This window comes from Phytophthora sojae (assembly GCF_000149755.1).
Source record: "Phytophthora sojae unplaced genomic scaffold PHYSOscaffold_2, whole genome shotgun sequence".
Lineage (NCBI taxonomy): Eukaryota > Oomycota > Peronosporomycetes > Peronosporales > Peronosporaceae > Phytophthora > Phytophthora sojae.
In genome coordinates this window covers 4,128,874-4,145,593 of record NW_009258116.1, presented here as the reverse complement: position 1 = coordinate 4,145,593, position 16,720 = coordinate 4,128,874, and the positions used below count along the sequence as shown (strand labels likewise).

The 16,720-nt window shown below is 53.0% G+C and overlaps 8 protein-coding genes across 8 annotated transcripts; 4 read left to right on the top strand and 4 right to left on the bottom strand.

The window, feature by feature from the left end:
- Positions 1-280: 280 nt before the first annotated feature.
- On the top strand, positions 281-867 carry PHYSODRAFT_250326 (hypothetical protein; the record flags this gene model as incomplete). The annotated part of the gene is made up of 2 exons (XM_009521056.1): positions 281-291; positions 510-867. 2 exons carry the CDS (start codon positions 281-283, stop codon positions 865-867), a joined length of 369 nt encoding a protein of 122 aa, XP_009519351.1.
- Positions 868-4,920: 4,053 nt separating this feature from the next.
- Positions 4,921-5,334, bottom strand: PHYSODRAFT_325215 (hypothetical protein; the record flags this gene model as incomplete). Its single annotated transcript, XM_009521055.1, has 1 exon — positions 4,921-5,334. The coding sequence occupies one exon, from the start codon at positions 5,332-5,334 to the stop codon at positions 4,921-4,923; it is 414 nt and encodes a 137-aa protein (XP_009519350.1).
- A 449-nt stretch (positions 5,335-5,783) lies between these two features.
- PHYSODRAFT_482387 (hypothetical protein) lies at positions 5,784-6,056 on the bottom strand (the record flags this gene model as incomplete). The annotated part of the gene is made up of 1 exon (XM_009521054.1): positions 5,784-6,056. A coding segment is annotated over one exon (273 nt), but the record flags the coding sequence as incomplete, so codon positions are not given.
- A 178-nt stretch (positions 6,057-6,234) lies between these two features.
- PHYSODRAFT_375495 (hypothetical protein) lies at positions 6,235-6,393 on the bottom strand (the record flags this gene model as incomplete). Its single annotated transcript, XM_009521053.1, has 1 exon — positions 6,235-6,393. A coding segment is annotated over one exon (159 nt), but the record flags the coding sequence as incomplete, so codon positions are not given.
- Positions 6,394-10,017: 3,624 nt separating this feature from the next.
- Positions 10,018-10,374, top strand: PHYSODRAFT_250340 (hypothetical protein; the record flags this gene model as incomplete). The annotated part of the gene is made up of 1 exon (XM_009521052.1): positions 10,018-10,374. One exon carries the CDS (start codon positions 10,018-10,020, stop codon positions 10,372-10,374), a length of 357 nt encoding a protein of 118 aa, XP_009519347.1.
- Positions 10,375-11,282: 908 nt separating this feature from the next.
- PHYSODRAFT_379080 (hypothetical protein) lies at positions 11,283-11,591 on the top strand (the record flags this gene model as incomplete). Its single annotated transcript, XM_009521051.1, has 2 exons — positions 11,283-11,396; positions 11,454-11,591. Coding segments are annotated over 2 exons (252 nt in total), but the record flags the coding sequence as incomplete, so codon positions are not given.
- A 2,971-nt stretch (positions 11,592-14,562) lies between these two features.
- PHYSODRAFT_311193 (hypothetical protein) lies at positions 14,563-15,081 on the top strand (the record flags this gene model as incomplete). Its single annotated transcript, XM_009521050.1, has 2 exons — positions 14,563-14,877; positions 14,905-15,081. 2 exons carry the CDS (start codon positions 14,563-14,565, stop codon positions 15,079-15,081), a joined length of 492 nt encoding a protein of 163 aa, XP_009519345.1.
- A 557-nt stretch (positions 15,082-15,638) lies between these two features.
- PHYSODRAFT_296264 (hypothetical protein) lies at positions 15,639-16,347 on the bottom strand (the record flags this gene model as incomplete). Its single annotated transcript, XM_009521049.1, has 2 exons — positions 15,639-16,199; positions 16,243-16,347. 2 exons carry the CDS (start codon positions 16,345-16,347, stop codon positions 15,639-15,641), a joined length of 666 nt encoding a protein of 221 aa, XP_009519344.1.
- Positions 16,348-16,720: the final 373 nt, after the last annotated feature.

Genomic DNA, 16,720 nt, shown 5'->3' with positions numbered 1-16,720 from the left:
CGATATAACAAGCAAATGAGCGGTACCCAACTTGTGATCAGCGACGGTGATACCGTGCAATCTGTGGCTCCAACAGCGGGTGCGGTGGAAGCGTTAGGCGGCAGCGTTGCGAGGACTACAGGGGACAACGATATCGTCTCTGGCTTGCGTGGACGTGCAATTGACGATGCTGGGCAAATATGGGGAGCCGACCAGACCATACTACGCGGCGATAAGAGCACTGTTCAACGATATCAGTCAAGGTGTCCAAGTGAATCTGTTCCAGCTGGTATTAGTGACAATGAACGAGGGGTATGTGCAGTTGAGTTGAAGCTTGCATTCGATTTGGACGTTGGTTCGGCGGCAGAGTTGGTGCCAAGCGTGCAAGGTCGACTTAGTGATAATACAGGAAATGATGTGCCCCGCGTCGATGCCGCTGTATATGCAACGCCCTATGCATATGACGTTGCGGTCGACCCCTCTACGGCAGTCTCCGCTGATGTTTGTAGAGAAGGAATCCTACTACTCAGTCGACAGCAGCTACTACTTCGGAAGGTGGATCGGTTGGTAGCGCTGGGTCCAGTGGTTATTGCGAGCGCCAAGCTGAACGTTGTTGTGATGTTGGACACGGACGTGAAGCCCCTCCTGTCCACGGGTATGGGCGCGGACGAGGAACTTCCCCTGGACGCGAATCTGGACGTGGACGCGGATCTGGACGTGGGCGTGGAGCTGGGCGTGAGCTTAGGCGTGGGGGTGGGCGTGATAGTGGAGATGACCGTGAGAGTGGAGCTTATCGTGGACGTGGAGCTGGCCTTGGACAGGGTACTGAGCGTGGAAGTGGAGCTGGCCGTGGTCGTGGGGCTGACAGCGGGCGTGGCCAAAGTCTAGCGTCGACCGTGCAAGTGGCAGCGTGATAGATACTGATGAAGATGACGGCACGAATTCTGTTGAAGATGGGCCCATCGACCTGTCCTCGGCAGTAGATAGCTCCGAGTTGTACGTGAATAGCTTGGTAGCATTCACACCCTCACAGGAGATGTGGTTGATGGAAAAAAACTAGCTCCGATGTTTCGACAAGTTGGAACTGCTTATGTGATTGGGCGTGTCTGTCGACAAATCAGGAAAGGGAAGCAAGCTCTGGTTTACGAAGTGAGGTGGCTGGATAGCATGTTCTCCGCCAGTGTCGAGATCGCGACAGGGGGGTATTGAAAACTACAGACTACTCGTACGAACTGCCTCAAAGCCAAGTTGGACTGAGCTTACGACTGATCCAGCAGGTGACGATATCCCCATCGATGCGGTTCTTGAAGATCTCCAGGAGGCTGCACCGGGATCTCTTCATTTTGACCCATACCAACCTCTGCCTACGTGCCTATCGGAGGTGGAGGCAGTGAAAAACATGCGTTTTGACCCAAGAGTTGAAATGAACACACCCACAGATCTGTACAAGCATATCGATGGCTCAACCGCGACCCGGGTGAAGCCCGATTCTGTTTATCTGTTCACGCATTCTGCGTCGTCCAGTTTTTTTGCTTACGCGCCTGTGTACTTCTGGAATCGAATATTGAATGAAACAAACGCGCATGCAGCTGTGAAGGGAATCCATCTCACTCAACCGGTGACGCTAAAAGAGCTCATGGCATTTCTGGGAATACTGTTCTACATGGCGATCATTGACAAAGGCGAATATTCAAATTACTGGGGTGTGCAACCAGAAGTGGCAACCTGTATTCCTCTGGACTGGAGCGGATAATGTCTTTACGACATTTCAAGCTCATTCGGACGATATTTGGTTTTCGGGCTGCACCATCATCATTGAACAGGAAGCCCGCTGCGCGTATATGTCCCTTACTGAATCTACTAAAGCGAACCGGCGGAAGTCATATCGAAATGGGGAGAGATGTCGCGCTGGATGAATGTAGTATTGCAGCCAGATCCAAGTTTGGGCGCCACGTGATCATGTTCAACTCGATGAAGCCCACGGAAAAATATCATTCCCACCTATATACTGTCTGCTGCGGGACGACGTGGATAGCGGTGAACTTTCGGTTCCATTGCAGCAGCAACATGGTTGACAGATTGGATGGTGTCGCTGATGTACATGAAACGGTGCGGCTACAGCAAAAATTTGCTGCAGCAAAAGTTTCATCGATTCGCCAGCTTGTTCTTGAAGTCGTTCGTCCTCTGTATGGATCGAACCGGATAATAAACATGGACAACTATTACACTTCTGTGCAACTGCGGCAAGCCTTACGACTTCAAGGTTTGTACGCACGAGGCACTGTAAGGAGTTCGAGCCGTCACTTTCCGAAGCACACGGTCTTAGACCCGAAGACAGCGAAGCGCACCAATCACCGTCAAGGTGTCTCGCGCGAGAATAGCATTGTCGCAGCGTCCTGGTGGGATGGAAGCTTAGTGCAAATAGTCTCTAATGCTGACGCGTCGGATAGAACTACTGTGAATCGGCAAGTTGGCAAGCAGTACAAACCTATCCTGCTCCGACATGTGTGAAAGAGTATAACCGCCACATGCAGGGGGTAGATCGCTTCGATCAATTTCGTGAGCGGTTCTCGATTGCTGACGGTCATTCGTACAAGGCATGGCACAAGAAGCTCGCGCTGGGATTGATCGATTTCGCCAGAGTGAACGCATACAGAACGCGTCGAAAGACCGAGACCCACATTAAACCTTCATGATCGAGCCCGCTTCGGAGCTGATTTCAGGCCGTTGGGCCGATGCTCAAAGCGATTGCAAAATGGCTTTTGATGGGAGAGCTATTCCATCAAATGTCCGGGCATCAGTGTAGACCGTCAAGAACCCGGCGCCAAATCAGCCCCAAAACACCCCGAAAGAATGTGTAGCAGTTGCATCAATGCAGGCCTTGGAGGGGTGTAATCGCAAACGACGTGGTTATGTCGTTTGTCGCTGGGAAAATCGCTATGCCACAGAGAAAACTGATTATTGTGGATATCACAATGTCTGCCTCTGTCGAGGTGTGTATCTTGGCGAGGCAAAAGATTTCATGTGTCCAGACACCGATCTCACATGCTGGGAAAAGTTCCATAGGTTCTACGTCCCGAACAAACTCTTTTCGGCTAAGAGGAACATTCGAAAGCTGGCAGAGCTCTACAAGTTGAAGAAAGCTCAAACTCCGACAAGTGCAACAACGCAGAGTGAGACTCGGTCCGTAGACACACCACACCCACCGCTACTCGAAGTTGATTGCCTTGGTGAATAAGTGGAGGTATAGTCGATATATACGAAGCAGACCGATTTGCATAGCAAGAAAACATAGCTTGGTTGTCCTGTTGATCAACTTTTATTTGATACTTTTATCTTCTCAACACTATCCTTTCAAATGAAATAAAACCAAACTGGACCAAAGATGTGCCCATCCTCATCAGGAGACCGAGCTCGAGCATATCGCCTTCCTGCTTGTCTGCCTCTAGGTCCATTCGGCGATCCATCACGCCGTGTTTGGCCAGCCTGGCTAGAACGTTCCCGTCGGCAGCGTTGACGTCAGTGAGGTTGTTGGACAGCCTGAAGTCCTCAAGTTCGACAACTGCGAGATTTTATCCCATCGGGGAGCAGACAGCAGAAGTTCTCGGCCGGCGGCTGCGTGGTGACCTTGACCTAGTCCGGTGGGCGGCGTCGACGTTCATTAGCACATCGGGAGGCCTGGCGTCCACGTGTAGGTCGGGCAGCGTGGCGACCGTGATACGTCGAGCAGCGTGGCGACAACGGGCACGTCGGGCAGTGTGGCGACCGTGGACATGAAGGTCAGCGTGGCGACAGTGGGCACGTCGGGTAGCGTAGCGACAACGGGCACGTCGGCCGCGTGGCGACCGCAAGCACGTCGGGTAGTGTGGCGGCCTGGAGGATGACAGACAGTGCGACGTCCTATGCTGAGGGATAAAGTGATGCCATTCACAGCTATGCTGAGTGTAGCTGGTCCGTTCTCTGCTAATTTAATTCTATATGCCACCAGGCGATACCTTGTCAGCGTACGAATGCACGCTCATGCCAGCGAGGTTTGAGAGAATGACGTTTACGAGCGGTGTGCCACAAAGTTCCAGGGCCGGGCCGGTTTCTCCACTGCCACGAGCAAAGGAGATGCGGACGTCGGAACACTTGGCGTTGACGCTGGACCCACTGCTGAACGACATCACAACCGCACTTATGATTGGTCGGCACGACTAAGCTTGTCCTATGAATTGGTCTCCGCGCACACTAACCACGCGTCTACGGTAGTCTACTTACTTATGCACTAACGGCCGCTAAACCATACCGAGGCCATCACGATCCGTCAACGCCAAGCTGGGACCGCGGACCTTCGCTGATCCCCATCGTAGAATCTCACTATAGCCACCGTCACCGCCACACTAACACCACCGAATCGCAGCACTGATACCTACTTGCGAACTCACGATGATCGCAACATACCTACGCTTTCATAAAATGCTAGTCCGCCAACGCCACTAACGCGACAACGCATGCACGGCGGCATGGTATATCGATTAGCATATAAAATCACCAGGGATAATAGAGCGGAGCTCGTCCGTAGATAGAGCGCACCTCGAGCACGCTGCGTACAGTGTAAATACAAAACCCGTGTTTCTTAGCTACTGGTTCTGACATTCTGTGGCTGTGTGGCAAACTACACATGTAGGGAAAAGGTATCGCCTGGTAGCATATGGAATTAAATTAGCAGAGAACGGACCAGCTACACTCAGCATAGCTGTGAATGGCATCACTTTATCCCTGAGCATAGGACGTCGCACTGTCCGTCATGCTCCAGGCCGCCACGCTGCCCGACGTGCTTGCGGTCGCCACGCAGCCGACGTGCCCGTTGTCGCCACGCTACCCGACCTACACGTGGAGGCAAGGCCTCTCGATGTGCTAATGAACGTCGACGCCGCCCACCGGACTAGGTCAAGGTCACTACGCAGCCGCCGGCCGAGAACTTCTGCTGTCTGCTCCCCGATGGGATAAAATCTCGCCGTTGTCGAACTCGAGGACTACAGGCTGCTCGAAAATCTCACGCACGGCCCACTGCAGCTGCCAACTGGACCCGACGTCCACATTGCCTGAAGTTGTTATAATGGTGTTGGCCGTTGTGCGCACGACACTACGCTCCTCGCCGTGATTACGGAGGTCACGCTGCTCGGTGTGCGATCTGCTCTCATGCTGCAGGTGAAGTGTCCGCCTGGTACGGTCTATCCTGAATGTCTCGCGCTTGCTGCACCGCGTATGTGAAGCTTGAAGGTCTGCCCGCTGCAGCATGGTATAAGATACGCCAGGCGACCCCACCGTTATCAAGCCCGCCGTCTGCAGCAGAAGCTCACCATGCGTCATGGTGGCCAGAACAATCCATCTCGTAGTTCCTACGGGAGATGGTGCAGGCACTGCACATGTCCTTCGTCGCCTGAGATGAGCGGCATACAGTACCTATCAACCGGTTGGTGCTTTCAATGCGTGAAGCGAGACCACGGAAGTACAGACTACCCAAGCCTAAAGACTTTCAGCATAGGCAAACTACAAACCATTGACAAAATATCACAACGTTTTTCACTTCGTAAAAGCGAGGGGGTCTTGTGAAGTTCGAGCCGATCTATTCGAGTTGATGATCACTTTGCACTGCTAATTACCTTTGACGGTAAGAGATACTAGTAGTACGTAATATGAGAACAAAGGCTTAGGTAGTACAATGTACTATTACTAGTAGACGTGCAGCTTGGAAACATTTATCACAAAAAACGCTAGCATACAGGCATATATTTCTGCAGTGTCGTACGAAACTGGAGCTATGGATACGGGTAGTAGTGCTCGATCAGGCAAAAGGTTTCGCACCCGCGTTGATGAAATCGACGCGGTGATAAGGCCTCACGTGTCAAACCTTCCGGTGCCACCATCTGCCATTCTGGAGAGCGGTAGTACTCGCATTGGCTACACTCGCATCTGTGTTCTTGCAGCTGGGGTGTGAGCTGAGAGGCTAACACGTCAATAACGTCCATCGCCATGCTCAAAAAGAGCATCAGATTGTAGCCCTTTTCCTGCATGTACCCTTTCAATCGATGATCTCGATCGAGTCTGCGTCGTCCTGGTTATCGGCTTCCATTTGAATAAATCGCTCGATATGATCGTCGATAGATGCTCAGAAATTTGAGGCGCCTTTGGATCCGACGGCGAGTGATCTAGGTAAGATTATAGGAAACCTGTCAGAAAGAGTAGTCGATAAAAATGAAAATGTCGTCTTACCTTGGACAGTTCCATGGAGGTTTGGAGCCATCGCAGCATCCAGACATATTCGTGGATATCTTCTTTGGTCGCCGTGTCGTCGAAAACCTTCTTGTAGACATCATACATCTCCTTGACTGGGCGGGCAGCAATAAAGTCATCCACGTCATCCGTTGACCCAAGTACAGGATCGAACGTCTAGAAAAAGGAAATACGCAAAATTAGCAGAGAAAACTTTACGCATACTATTCTACAAACAAATCTACGCGTCCTTTTGGATCTTGATATACTGGATAGAGCGAGTCAAACTTGATCTCCTTGTTGTGACTATAGAAGGAGAGAGCCTACTTTCGTAGCTATTAGTTCAAAGCAGCGATAACAATGTAATCGTGACAATCGAGCTTCACCTGATCGAGGCTGACGTCATTTTGGTTGTAAATGCGCTTGCCATTGGACGTGTGGGTTTTCACAGGTGGCGGCACCTACTCACACAGAAATACGTACGAAATAGATTTGAGTTAGAGTTCGCTTGTGCACACAAAAAACACGGTGGTTGTACGTCTTGACGCTCCGAGTCGGGTCTTGGATCTGCCATCTCTCCAGCAAGCAGCAGATTCCAATCTGAGGAGCTGGGGGAGAGCGAGTGACGGATACAAAGATGCTGTAGAAGTGCGCTGGATTGCTACGGATGCGCTGGATGGCTACTGATACGCTTGCGACCTTTAGCAAGACTTCAACGATGCGTCACCTGATTCTGTAAGATATCTTGCCGGTGGCGCTGGAGAAGGAGACGCGCTTGGTCGCGCCCGGCTTGGTGCTGCCCGTTGAAGTGTCGCCGGACGCTGAGTTACCCGTCTGGCCGCTGCCGTCGCCTGCTGGTGCGGTGCTCGCAGGGGCGTCGCCGGTGCGCTGCTGCGTCGGAGGTGGCGCGCTGCCGGGGGGCGCCGTGCCTTGAGCTGGCACCGTCGCTTTCTTGCCGTCCGAAGGCGCGCTCTCCGCCATGTTGACGATCTGTGAAATGGCGATGTGACCGCGCATTGCCCGTTGGAGTTTTTGCGTTTGAGAGGAGACCCTTGAAGATAGGTCCTGACCAACCGTTGGGGAGACAGGGTGCCGCCCAAAGTGAGTGAAACCCTGGGAGTCGACAGAGTGCAACGGCCGTATCGAAGTCGACGGTGGATGGACCTGTGTGGTTTTGTGGCCTGGCCATGGTTCACCAGTTCGGAGCGATTTCCTCTTCGATGGACCCGGACCAGGAGGGGCGGTTGACACGAGGCGGTCCCCAGAAAATTGCCGACGATGTACCGTCACCTGATGACTAGGAGTTTGTATCGGATGCTGATTGGTGGATGACTTGGATACGGCGCGGCTGTACCCGTGTGACATGGATGACGACTGTGGGAGAGAAATGATTTCTCGGGATGAATCCAGCGTCTGACCGCAGATGGGCCCAACTGGCTGGAAGTGTGAGCCCTGGGAGTGCACGCCCAGGATTTCAGTGAACACTCAGTCCAGCCGCGGACTTTCCCTTACGATGAGTGCCTAAAGTCTGGCCCAAAGTGTCTCTGGAGAATGTATCCCAGAGTACGCCTCATCTTGCTGTGGCTCAGAGTGCCCCAGAGGATCAAATTACCCTGAGAATCAACCCACTACCACCGTGATCATGCGCAGGAGGCCGCTAAACCCGCTAAAAGTGTGGCTTTGTGGAGATGCACGCAGGCCTGCAATGTAGCAGACTTGTTACCCAGAGTGCTGCACGGAAACCCAGAGTGCCGCACGATGACCCAGAGTTCACCTCCCTGAGTGCAGGTGACCCAGAGTTCCAAAGATGATTCTCTGGGTTTGGACCATAAATCCAGACTCTCTATACTGAACTTAAGTGTTTCCCAAGCCAACACCCAAGAATCCCCACAGCTCCCCAAGATTCCTCAGAATTCCCAGGATTTCAGAAGATGACCCTGAGTGTCACCTGATTTTCAGGGACTCGAGTCAGTTCGAAGCCAGTCTGCAATCAAAGTGATGCGTGACCGTGAAGAACCGTTGTGGATGCGCAGACTGGATACTTTCGAAGAGTCGCGAGGGAGTCCTGCACCATACTAAACCAAGTCTAAGGACCCACAAATGGCACTTTCGACGCCGTGCGACTATAGATTCGCAAGCCGATCGCAAGTTTGGACCGCTGAACCCAAGGTATACTCAAGACAAGACATTTGATCCCGAGCATAGTGAACAGAAGATATTTGCCCGAAGAGAGAGAGAGAGAGAGAGAGAGAGAGAGAGAGAGAGAGAGAGAGAGAGAGAGAGAGAGAGAGAGAGAGAGAGAGAGAGAAGTAGCTGATAAAAACCAAACAGAGTTCCTTTTACCCTGTACTGCGCAAGTGACTTCGGCCAAGCCTGCCGACGGAAATCCGGAGGACCCGAGACTACGACCGCGGGACGCTAAGGGCACATCAACGGCGAAGGACAGCCGTCTGTGTGGGCTCCATCAAACTCAAGTCCAGTTAGGTGGGGACCAGCGACGGCCTTGAGCTTCCTGGAGTGATCCATATATTCCATATCCTAGTTGGGTCACTTGCTGTGCTCGTGGTAGCCCATTTCATATTATTCCAGAGGGTATTCTGGGGTGCTAGGTAGTCGCCTCCAGGAATTTGTATTGACTGCTTGTGTGAAGGGAAGGTAACTGATAGTGATTGTATTTTCCTCCTTTATTGGAGGTGGTGCGCGTTTGTGTGAGTCTCAGGGGAGCTAGGCCCCTGAATTTCAGACTCGAGTGAGCCTAGTGTGTGTGACCCACCGTCCAAGGGTCCAAAAGAATAAGTGACGGCTAGTTGTAGTGTTTGTATACTCTGTATTTGTTGGTTTTATCGAGCTAGGAGGGCATTTGGGTAAGGTGCCTTCTGAGTTCCAAGTCCCAGAGTTGACTGAAATCCTGGACCCTGAATTCGTGATATTCTGGGTTTCAGGGGATCTGATTCTCTGGTTTTGCCTTTTGGTGTGGAGGTGCGTTCTGAAGTAGACGTGCGCTCCCGCACTTCTTCGAGGCTACATTTTCAACCGGTGGAGTGCCGTTCCGTCGAAGACAAACGAGCCGACAGGTTTACACAAGGTACCCACGCCAACCAAGGAGTGTGATTTTCAGGGTTTAAAGTTTTGCGGCTGCGAATCTCTGGGTCTATCTTCTTGCTGTTGACTCTCAAGTCGATTCTCTGGGTCTACCCCTGGGGAACAGTCTTGGGCTGCGCTATACGAACCCCCCTGGGCGACAAAGGTTTCATCGGCCTCGCCTCACAAAACCCAATGGGGGATTCTGCCCCGAACGATCGGGCCAAAACGCACCGTGTTTTGAGAAGGGCGTGATTGGAGACAAGATGTCCCGGTTGTCCACGAAAGGGGTTAATCATCTACGCTCCGGCCCAGTTGCCAGAGCGTTGGACTTTCGGTGCAGCCTCTGGAACAGTAGCTCCTAATTGAACTCGTACATCTTAAGCAGCACGTCAGCTTGCCCGGGTTGTGCTTGGTGTAGATCGCCACTGTTACACGCGACGTGTAGCTGCAACCGTCCAAGGTACCCTTGGGAGGCAACGTGGAGGTAGCAGCGGTTGCGAAAACCTACGACGATTAGGAAGAGGCATCCGTTTTAGATCGTAGTGGCCCCCAGGGCAAGAGCTAGCACTCAATCTACTCACTTCTACCTTTTCGTGGCGCGGAACAATGAATTCTTTAGCTCCTTTGGGCATGGAGCCCGACTTCGATGAAGAAGGGGGAACTGATCCCCACCTAGCTGCCACCGCGGCTGTCGCGATGGTGCCGAGTCAAGGAGGAGAAGGAGACGTGGTCACGCAGGAGACCACTCGCAGAATGGCTGTCCACCGCGGGCAGGCAGGAGACGAGACCAAGCAGCAACTGAACGAGCTCGCGCGCACTTCAGCCGCTGCTCACCACACTGCGGCTGAACAGATCAACCAGGTCCGTCGGCAGCAAGGTGAAATCGCTGCCAAAACTTCCGAGTACTTGCAGCAGCAGTATGACCAGCAGTTGGACTTGAAGCAACAGCAAGAAGATATTCGCAAGCAGATGGACGAGCAACGCCAGCACTTTCAAGAACCATTTCGACTGCTGAAAGCTGAGGAGGAGGCCATGGGTCGCCAAGAGAGGTAGAGTGAAGATTTGGCTGAAGTCGTCCGCCCCCACATCGAAGCAAGGTGGGGCCTGTTCGTCGGCGAGCGCAGAGGCAGAGGCAGCACGCTCGGCCCCCGAGCCCACCGTTATGTTGGCCACTGACGCCAATATGCCCGTGCCTCCGATGTACCGTGGTAGCACCAAGAAGGAGAAATGCGAGTTCATGGATAGCTACATGGTCTACAAACGTCGGGTAGAGGCACTGAATCAAGGGACCCAGACGCGAGTGTTTATAATGCCACTGGGTGCCTGCATCGAGCAGGGGACTTTTGTTCGGGTGTGTCGGTTTGAGTTGTTCAAGAACCCAAGTGATGTTACTGTGGATAGCTGGAACTAGTATTTTGTAGGCTCTAAAACTTGACTTCACGGCGTACAAGAAGTTGCAACAGCCGGTGCGGTCGTTGGCTATGGACGTGGGGTTGAATGACACTAGCTCTCGACTATCGAAGCTGCTAGCCGACTTCTATGCTATTCTGGATGATCTGAATATGGAGGATATTATCCACGAGGACCCAAGACCGTAGTGGACTACCTGACCAACGCCCTGCGACCACCTTAAGGCTACGATCAAGGATTATCTCTCGCGCCCGCCGTACAAGCCGGTCAAGCGCGATGTGCAGGTGTTTGTGAAGTGGCTTACGCCGCAGCTCGAAGAGTTCATGTAATATGAGGTTCATATCCTGTTGGCTGCGCCAGCAGCTAGTGCGTCGAGGTCTCACGCGTAGCAGAATAGCGGTCCGTCCCGAGTGTTTGCCAAGCTAGCTGCTAATACAATCAAGGCGGCTACAGCAGCGAGTCAACCAGCGAGGAGTGAGCCGGATGCGCGCACCTCGTATGAGAAGAAGTCCCAACCAACGAGGCCGGGCATGAAGGCGAAGTCGCACGCGTGTTTCAAGTGCGGAGGCCTGACGTATGGTATATTCCAGTCTCCGGACGTAGCGAATGCGCAGGAGGCAAAAACTATCTACGAGCAGCGCACGGGGCGCAAAGAGGTTCGCGAGGTTCCAATTGGCGCGGTAACTCACTCCGATGCGGCTGTCTCAGAGCCGCTGGTAAAGCGCTCGCCTATTCCAGCTCAAGTAAATGGACTAGTTAACACCACCGTGACGTTGGATAGTGGAGCTGGGGTCACGCTCATTCGACCAGAAATACTGGAGAAACTTCGAAAAACAGACAGCGAGTTGGCCAACCGCGATTCGGAGAATCCTGGCCTTTTTGAAGGGGTTGGGGGGTCCTTCTCCCTAGTTCGTGAGGAATTTGATATTGATTTTAAGTTTGATACCCCAGGAGGACCATTGGTGTTGCGGCGCGTAAAGTGCTGGGTCGGCACGCTTCCTGAGGGAGTCGGTGATGTGCTTGTGGCTGATGAAGTGATGGCTCGATTGGGCTATGATCCTGTTCAATTGCTTGCGCACGCCCAGCGTCTACAATCTGAGTATGATTTCGCGGGACCGGTTGCCCGCGAGCCTAGCACTGCACCGGCAAAGGCAGCAGCGATTGGATTGCAACCTTCACCCGAAGAGGAGGCGCTCAAGGCCATGGAGAGCAAGGCTTACTTTTCAAGCTCGGTGGCAGCATGAAGTCTGTCAGACGCTGAAGTGGCCGCTGCGTTACGAGAGCAAGTCCAAGAAGTAAGAATTATGGACGCCCCTTCGGCCTGCATTGATGAACTAGAGATTTTACTTGAAGATATGGTAAAAGCCATTGCTTTGAGCTGGGTAAGTAGTAGATATGCCCCCAATGGAGATAAAGCTCAAGCCGGGCGCGAAGCCGTTTCGCTGTCGGCTTCGGCGCTACTCGCGAGAGCACCGAGAATTTCTAGCGCAGCATGTCAAGGAACTTCTGGAGACGGGGCCTGTGCTACCGAAACCCGTCGAGTCGATGGTGCTCTCCGCCTTTGGTAATCAACAAACCAGGGATTGGCAACTTTCGTATGACTGTCGATGTCGGAGGACCTAACGAGCAAGTGGAGCCAACTACGTGGCCAATGCCTATCCTCGAAGTAGAGTTTGACAGGCTGCGAGGCGCCAAGTACTACTTGAGCCATGATTTTATGCAGGGTTTCTGGCAGTTCGGAACAGCTCCATCGTGCCAGGAAATTTGCTCGATCCTCACTAAAGAAGGTGTAATTTCACCCACCAGAGTGCTAATAGGGGGAACGAACAGCGTGACGCACGTGCAGGCGACTGTGCAGGTCATGTTTGCCGATGTTCACAACAAATGGTTGCTCATCTGGATTGACGATTTGTTAGGCTACTCCGCTTTGCTACGGAACGTGCTGGCGATCTGCGTGAAGCGTGGGCTAAAGCTGAACCCTCGCAAGTGCAAGTTTTTTCTGCGCGAGGCGTCGGGCGATGGTGTAAAGCATGGCCCTGAGAGAATTGCTGCTTTGCAAGCTTTTACATCACCAGTCACTGGTCAGCAGCTCCAGCAATTCGTTTGTGCGCTTAACTGGATGAGGATGTCGATCCCCGCTTATAACAAACTGGTCGAGCCCCTCATCACTTTCCTAGAGAAAGTCTACACGGCCAGGGGTGGTCGCAAGAAGGCCAATGTGCGAGGGGTACAGTTGGCTACAATTGTCTGGGGAACAGATGAAGAAGCGTGCCTGGAAGCATGACGTGGAGCTTTGCAGAACGCGCTGCAAGTTACTCACCCTGATCCCGAGAAGCGGCTTTATGTGTTTTCAGATGTGAGCGATCTGCACTGGGGCGCAGCGATTAACCACGTTACTCACGAGCACCTAAGTCGCGAATTCAGCGAGCAGCACCATGAACCACTGATGATGATAAGTGGAACATTTTCTGGTGCGGCCAAACGATGGGCCATTGTGGAGAAAGAGGCTTACGCGATAGGGGAGACGTGTAAACGAGCTGACTATCTGGTTCAGCGCGCGGACGGATTCCTACTTTTCACTGATCACCGCAATTTGAGGTTCATATTTGCTCCTACAGCGGTGATGGCCTTGGTTCCCAAGTACACCACCGACAAATTGCATCGGTGGTCTCAAATCCTGATGGGATTCCGGTATGAGATTCATGATATTGCAGGGGACTCCAATGTGTGGGCTGATCTTCTCGGCAGATGGGGTTCATCGTTCACTACAGTGTGCGCGATACGCCACACGGTTTTCCCAGTCTCATCTCAGCTCGACTCTACTTTTGAATGGCCGACGATTGAGGTCATCCTCGCGAGCCAACGTGGGAAGCGAGCACCTCCAGGGTTCCGAAACGATGATATGCAAGTGTGCCGTGATAGCAGCGGCAGGTTGTGGCTACCAGACTCAGCGTCGGATCTTCAACTGCGCGTGTGTATCATTGGACATCTTGGCGCGGCTGGCCATCGGTCTGTGGACGTGAATCTGGCTTCAATTCGTGAGCACTTTGCCTGGAGAAGGATGTTAGCCTGTTCATGACTCGTTGCTTGTACTGTGCAAGTGTTTCGGGCGGCCCGCCAAACCCCAGACCGCTGGGTGAAGGGATACACGGCGAAAAACTTAACGAAGTCCTTCATTGAGTCTACTTGCACTTGGGTCAGTCTTTCACTGGCGAGGAATATGTTTTAGTGCTCAAGGATGAAGCGTCTCATTTCGTCTGGCTGATCCCGTGCGAAGTTGCTACAGCCAACACGACCTAGGTCTCGCTGATTGACTGATTTGCTAGTTTCGGCGTCTGTCACACTTGGGTGGGTGCCCAGGGCACGCACTTTAAAAACCGCGTGATCAAAGCACGGGAGCATTTGCTAGGAGCACACCATCCCTTTACGACAGCCCGCTGTCCCTGGGCTAACGGTACCGTCCAGGTTGTGATGCGGGAGGTGCTCAGGTGCGCGAGGTCACTTCTCTCGGAATGGCGCATTGCCACAACGGAATGGCCGAAAAATATCAAGTTGGTTCAAATGGTGCTGAATAATTCGCCGTCTTACTGGCTGCGAGGAGTGGCACCAATCACTGCGATGACTGGTATCAAAGCGATGTCGCCTTTCGATCCGATTGCTGTTCCTCAGTCGGCTTCGCCTGCGCCACTAGAGGAGATCCAGCAGAATCGCCGTCTTCAAATCGAGAAGCTGCAAGCTGCACTGGAGCAGATGCATAAGCGGATGGTTGAAGCCAACCAAAACGTTCGCGCTCGTGGTCGCCAAACATGGGGGCAGAAGCAAGGCACCCGGATGGCTCAATTCAAAGTAGGTGACTACGTGCTGTACGCAGGCGTGTGGGCGCATTCGCGCTCAAAGCTTCGAGTGCGATGGTGTGGATCTGTGCAAGTCACAGCCGCGACGTCAAATTGGATTTTCAAGATCATGAATATTGTGACCGGCGACGAGCGCGAAGCCCATGCCAGTCGGCTGAAATTCTACAGTGATAGCTCTTTGGAGCTGTCGGAGGCCCTGTTGCAGCACGTGGCGCACAACAGTGAAGGACACGTCGTCCTGAAGTTCGTCTGTGCTTCATACGAAGCAGCAGCAAAGTGCTATAAGTTGCTGGTGCGATGGTGAGGTCTGAGCGAGCAGGAGGGTTCGTGGGAACCAGTGCAGGTAATGCTGGAGGACGTACCAGCAGCCGTCAAAGCGTTCATCACCGCTCATGCAGACGAAGATATTGTTCGTCAGCTCGCCGAAGCCCATGGACTCGCAATTGAGTACTTGACATGGATCACCGGGGGGGGGAGTGTTACACGCGACGTGTAGCTGCAACCGTCCAAGGTACCTTTGGGAGGCACCGTGGAGGTAGTAGCGGTTGCGAAACCTACGATGATTAGGATGAGGCATCCGTTTTAGATCGTAGTGGCCCTCAGGGCAAGAGCTAGCACTCAATCTACTCACTTCTACTTTTTCGTGGCGCGGAACAGCCAGCAACCTCTTACTGCACCCATACACACACCAACACACCAAGTTATTAGCTCGATTTCGACGCTCTCTAATCCTCCTAAAGTCACGCACCGGAAACGCGCTTTGGCGTCGCCCTTTCCTCCGAACAGAATGACGCTTACGATGGCTACGAAGCACAGCACAGCTCCCGCCAGGAACAGCTTCTTCTCGGCCTCGACGCTCATCCCCAGCAGCGAGTCCTCCGCCAGCTGCAGCACCCACAGTGGCTCCATGGCAACTTGCGTGAAATTGATTATTTGGTACCTTTTGAAAGTGGTGGTCGACTACTATGTAACCCGTACTGTGCGGCGATACCCATGTCATCGGCTACACATTCACCATGTCGAGCGAGCCATTTATTTCATCCAGGTTTGCACTTACAGAGACAAGATTGCCATCACTGCCCCAATACACAGATTGTCCCGAAGCGTTGCGCGGGAGTCTGCCGGAGACTCAGTAAGGCTTGCAGATCGGATGCGCGAGTGCACAACTGTGTGGTAGGGCGTAAATGTGAGCCGCACAGGTGACACGTCGCTTGCACCACGTAGAGCAGAGATGATGTCGCACAACATGGCCCCGATCACGCTTGAACCGTTCACGGATTGCAACACCATACCTGGACGTACACCTAGCAGCCGAGCAGGCCCGAGCACTTCTGAGACGACGATCAGCGATGATGGTGGGGAGAAGTTAAGCACGCAGGAAGACCGAGCATTGTGAAGGAGATCGATCACGTCTTGCCAGCTCTTTCCAGCGACCGACACCTTCCCAATTCCAATAAGTTCTTGACCCGGGGACACGTCCGTCCGCATTCCTGGCACGTCCTTCACAACCACGCTGCCCTGAGGCATCTCAATGAAGTTCAGCCCCAGTCGTTGCTCCTTGGACCAAACCAGTCGCGTAGGCCCCTTGTCCTCTAGAAACCGCGTCTTAGCTCGCTGTAAAGTCACACAAAGTGCGCCCCCCCCCCCCCGTGTACACAATGGCGGTCTCCTTCGGCACGGTTGTCTGCAGCAAGGTTGGTGCTGGTGGCAGCTTGGTATTGAGGTCGTGAGTCTGCCGCTTGCCGTAGCCGAAAAAACGCATCGTCTCGAGAAGCTCGAGTAGTGCGCACTGCGCGTGCGTTTGCTAACTGCAAAATTGTGGAAGTTGCCCCCCTCACCGGCGAGTCTCGAGTCTCGAACAGCTAAAAGTCCAGACGCGCGAAAGTGGTTGCCTGTCCAAGCTCTCGCGCCTGTTCCAAGATGAAATGGGCACTCAGAAGTACATGCATGGTGGCTTTCATGTACTTCCTCAAATTGTGCCCTGTCAATGTTTGCACCATTACATAACGGAAAACGCCAATTTGTATACTGCATACTATTCAATTGAACACTTGACAATTTTAAAAAGGTATACAAATAGGAGAGGGTATACTACCAACGTAGATCCGATGCATACAAGTTCTGGATATCTGTTG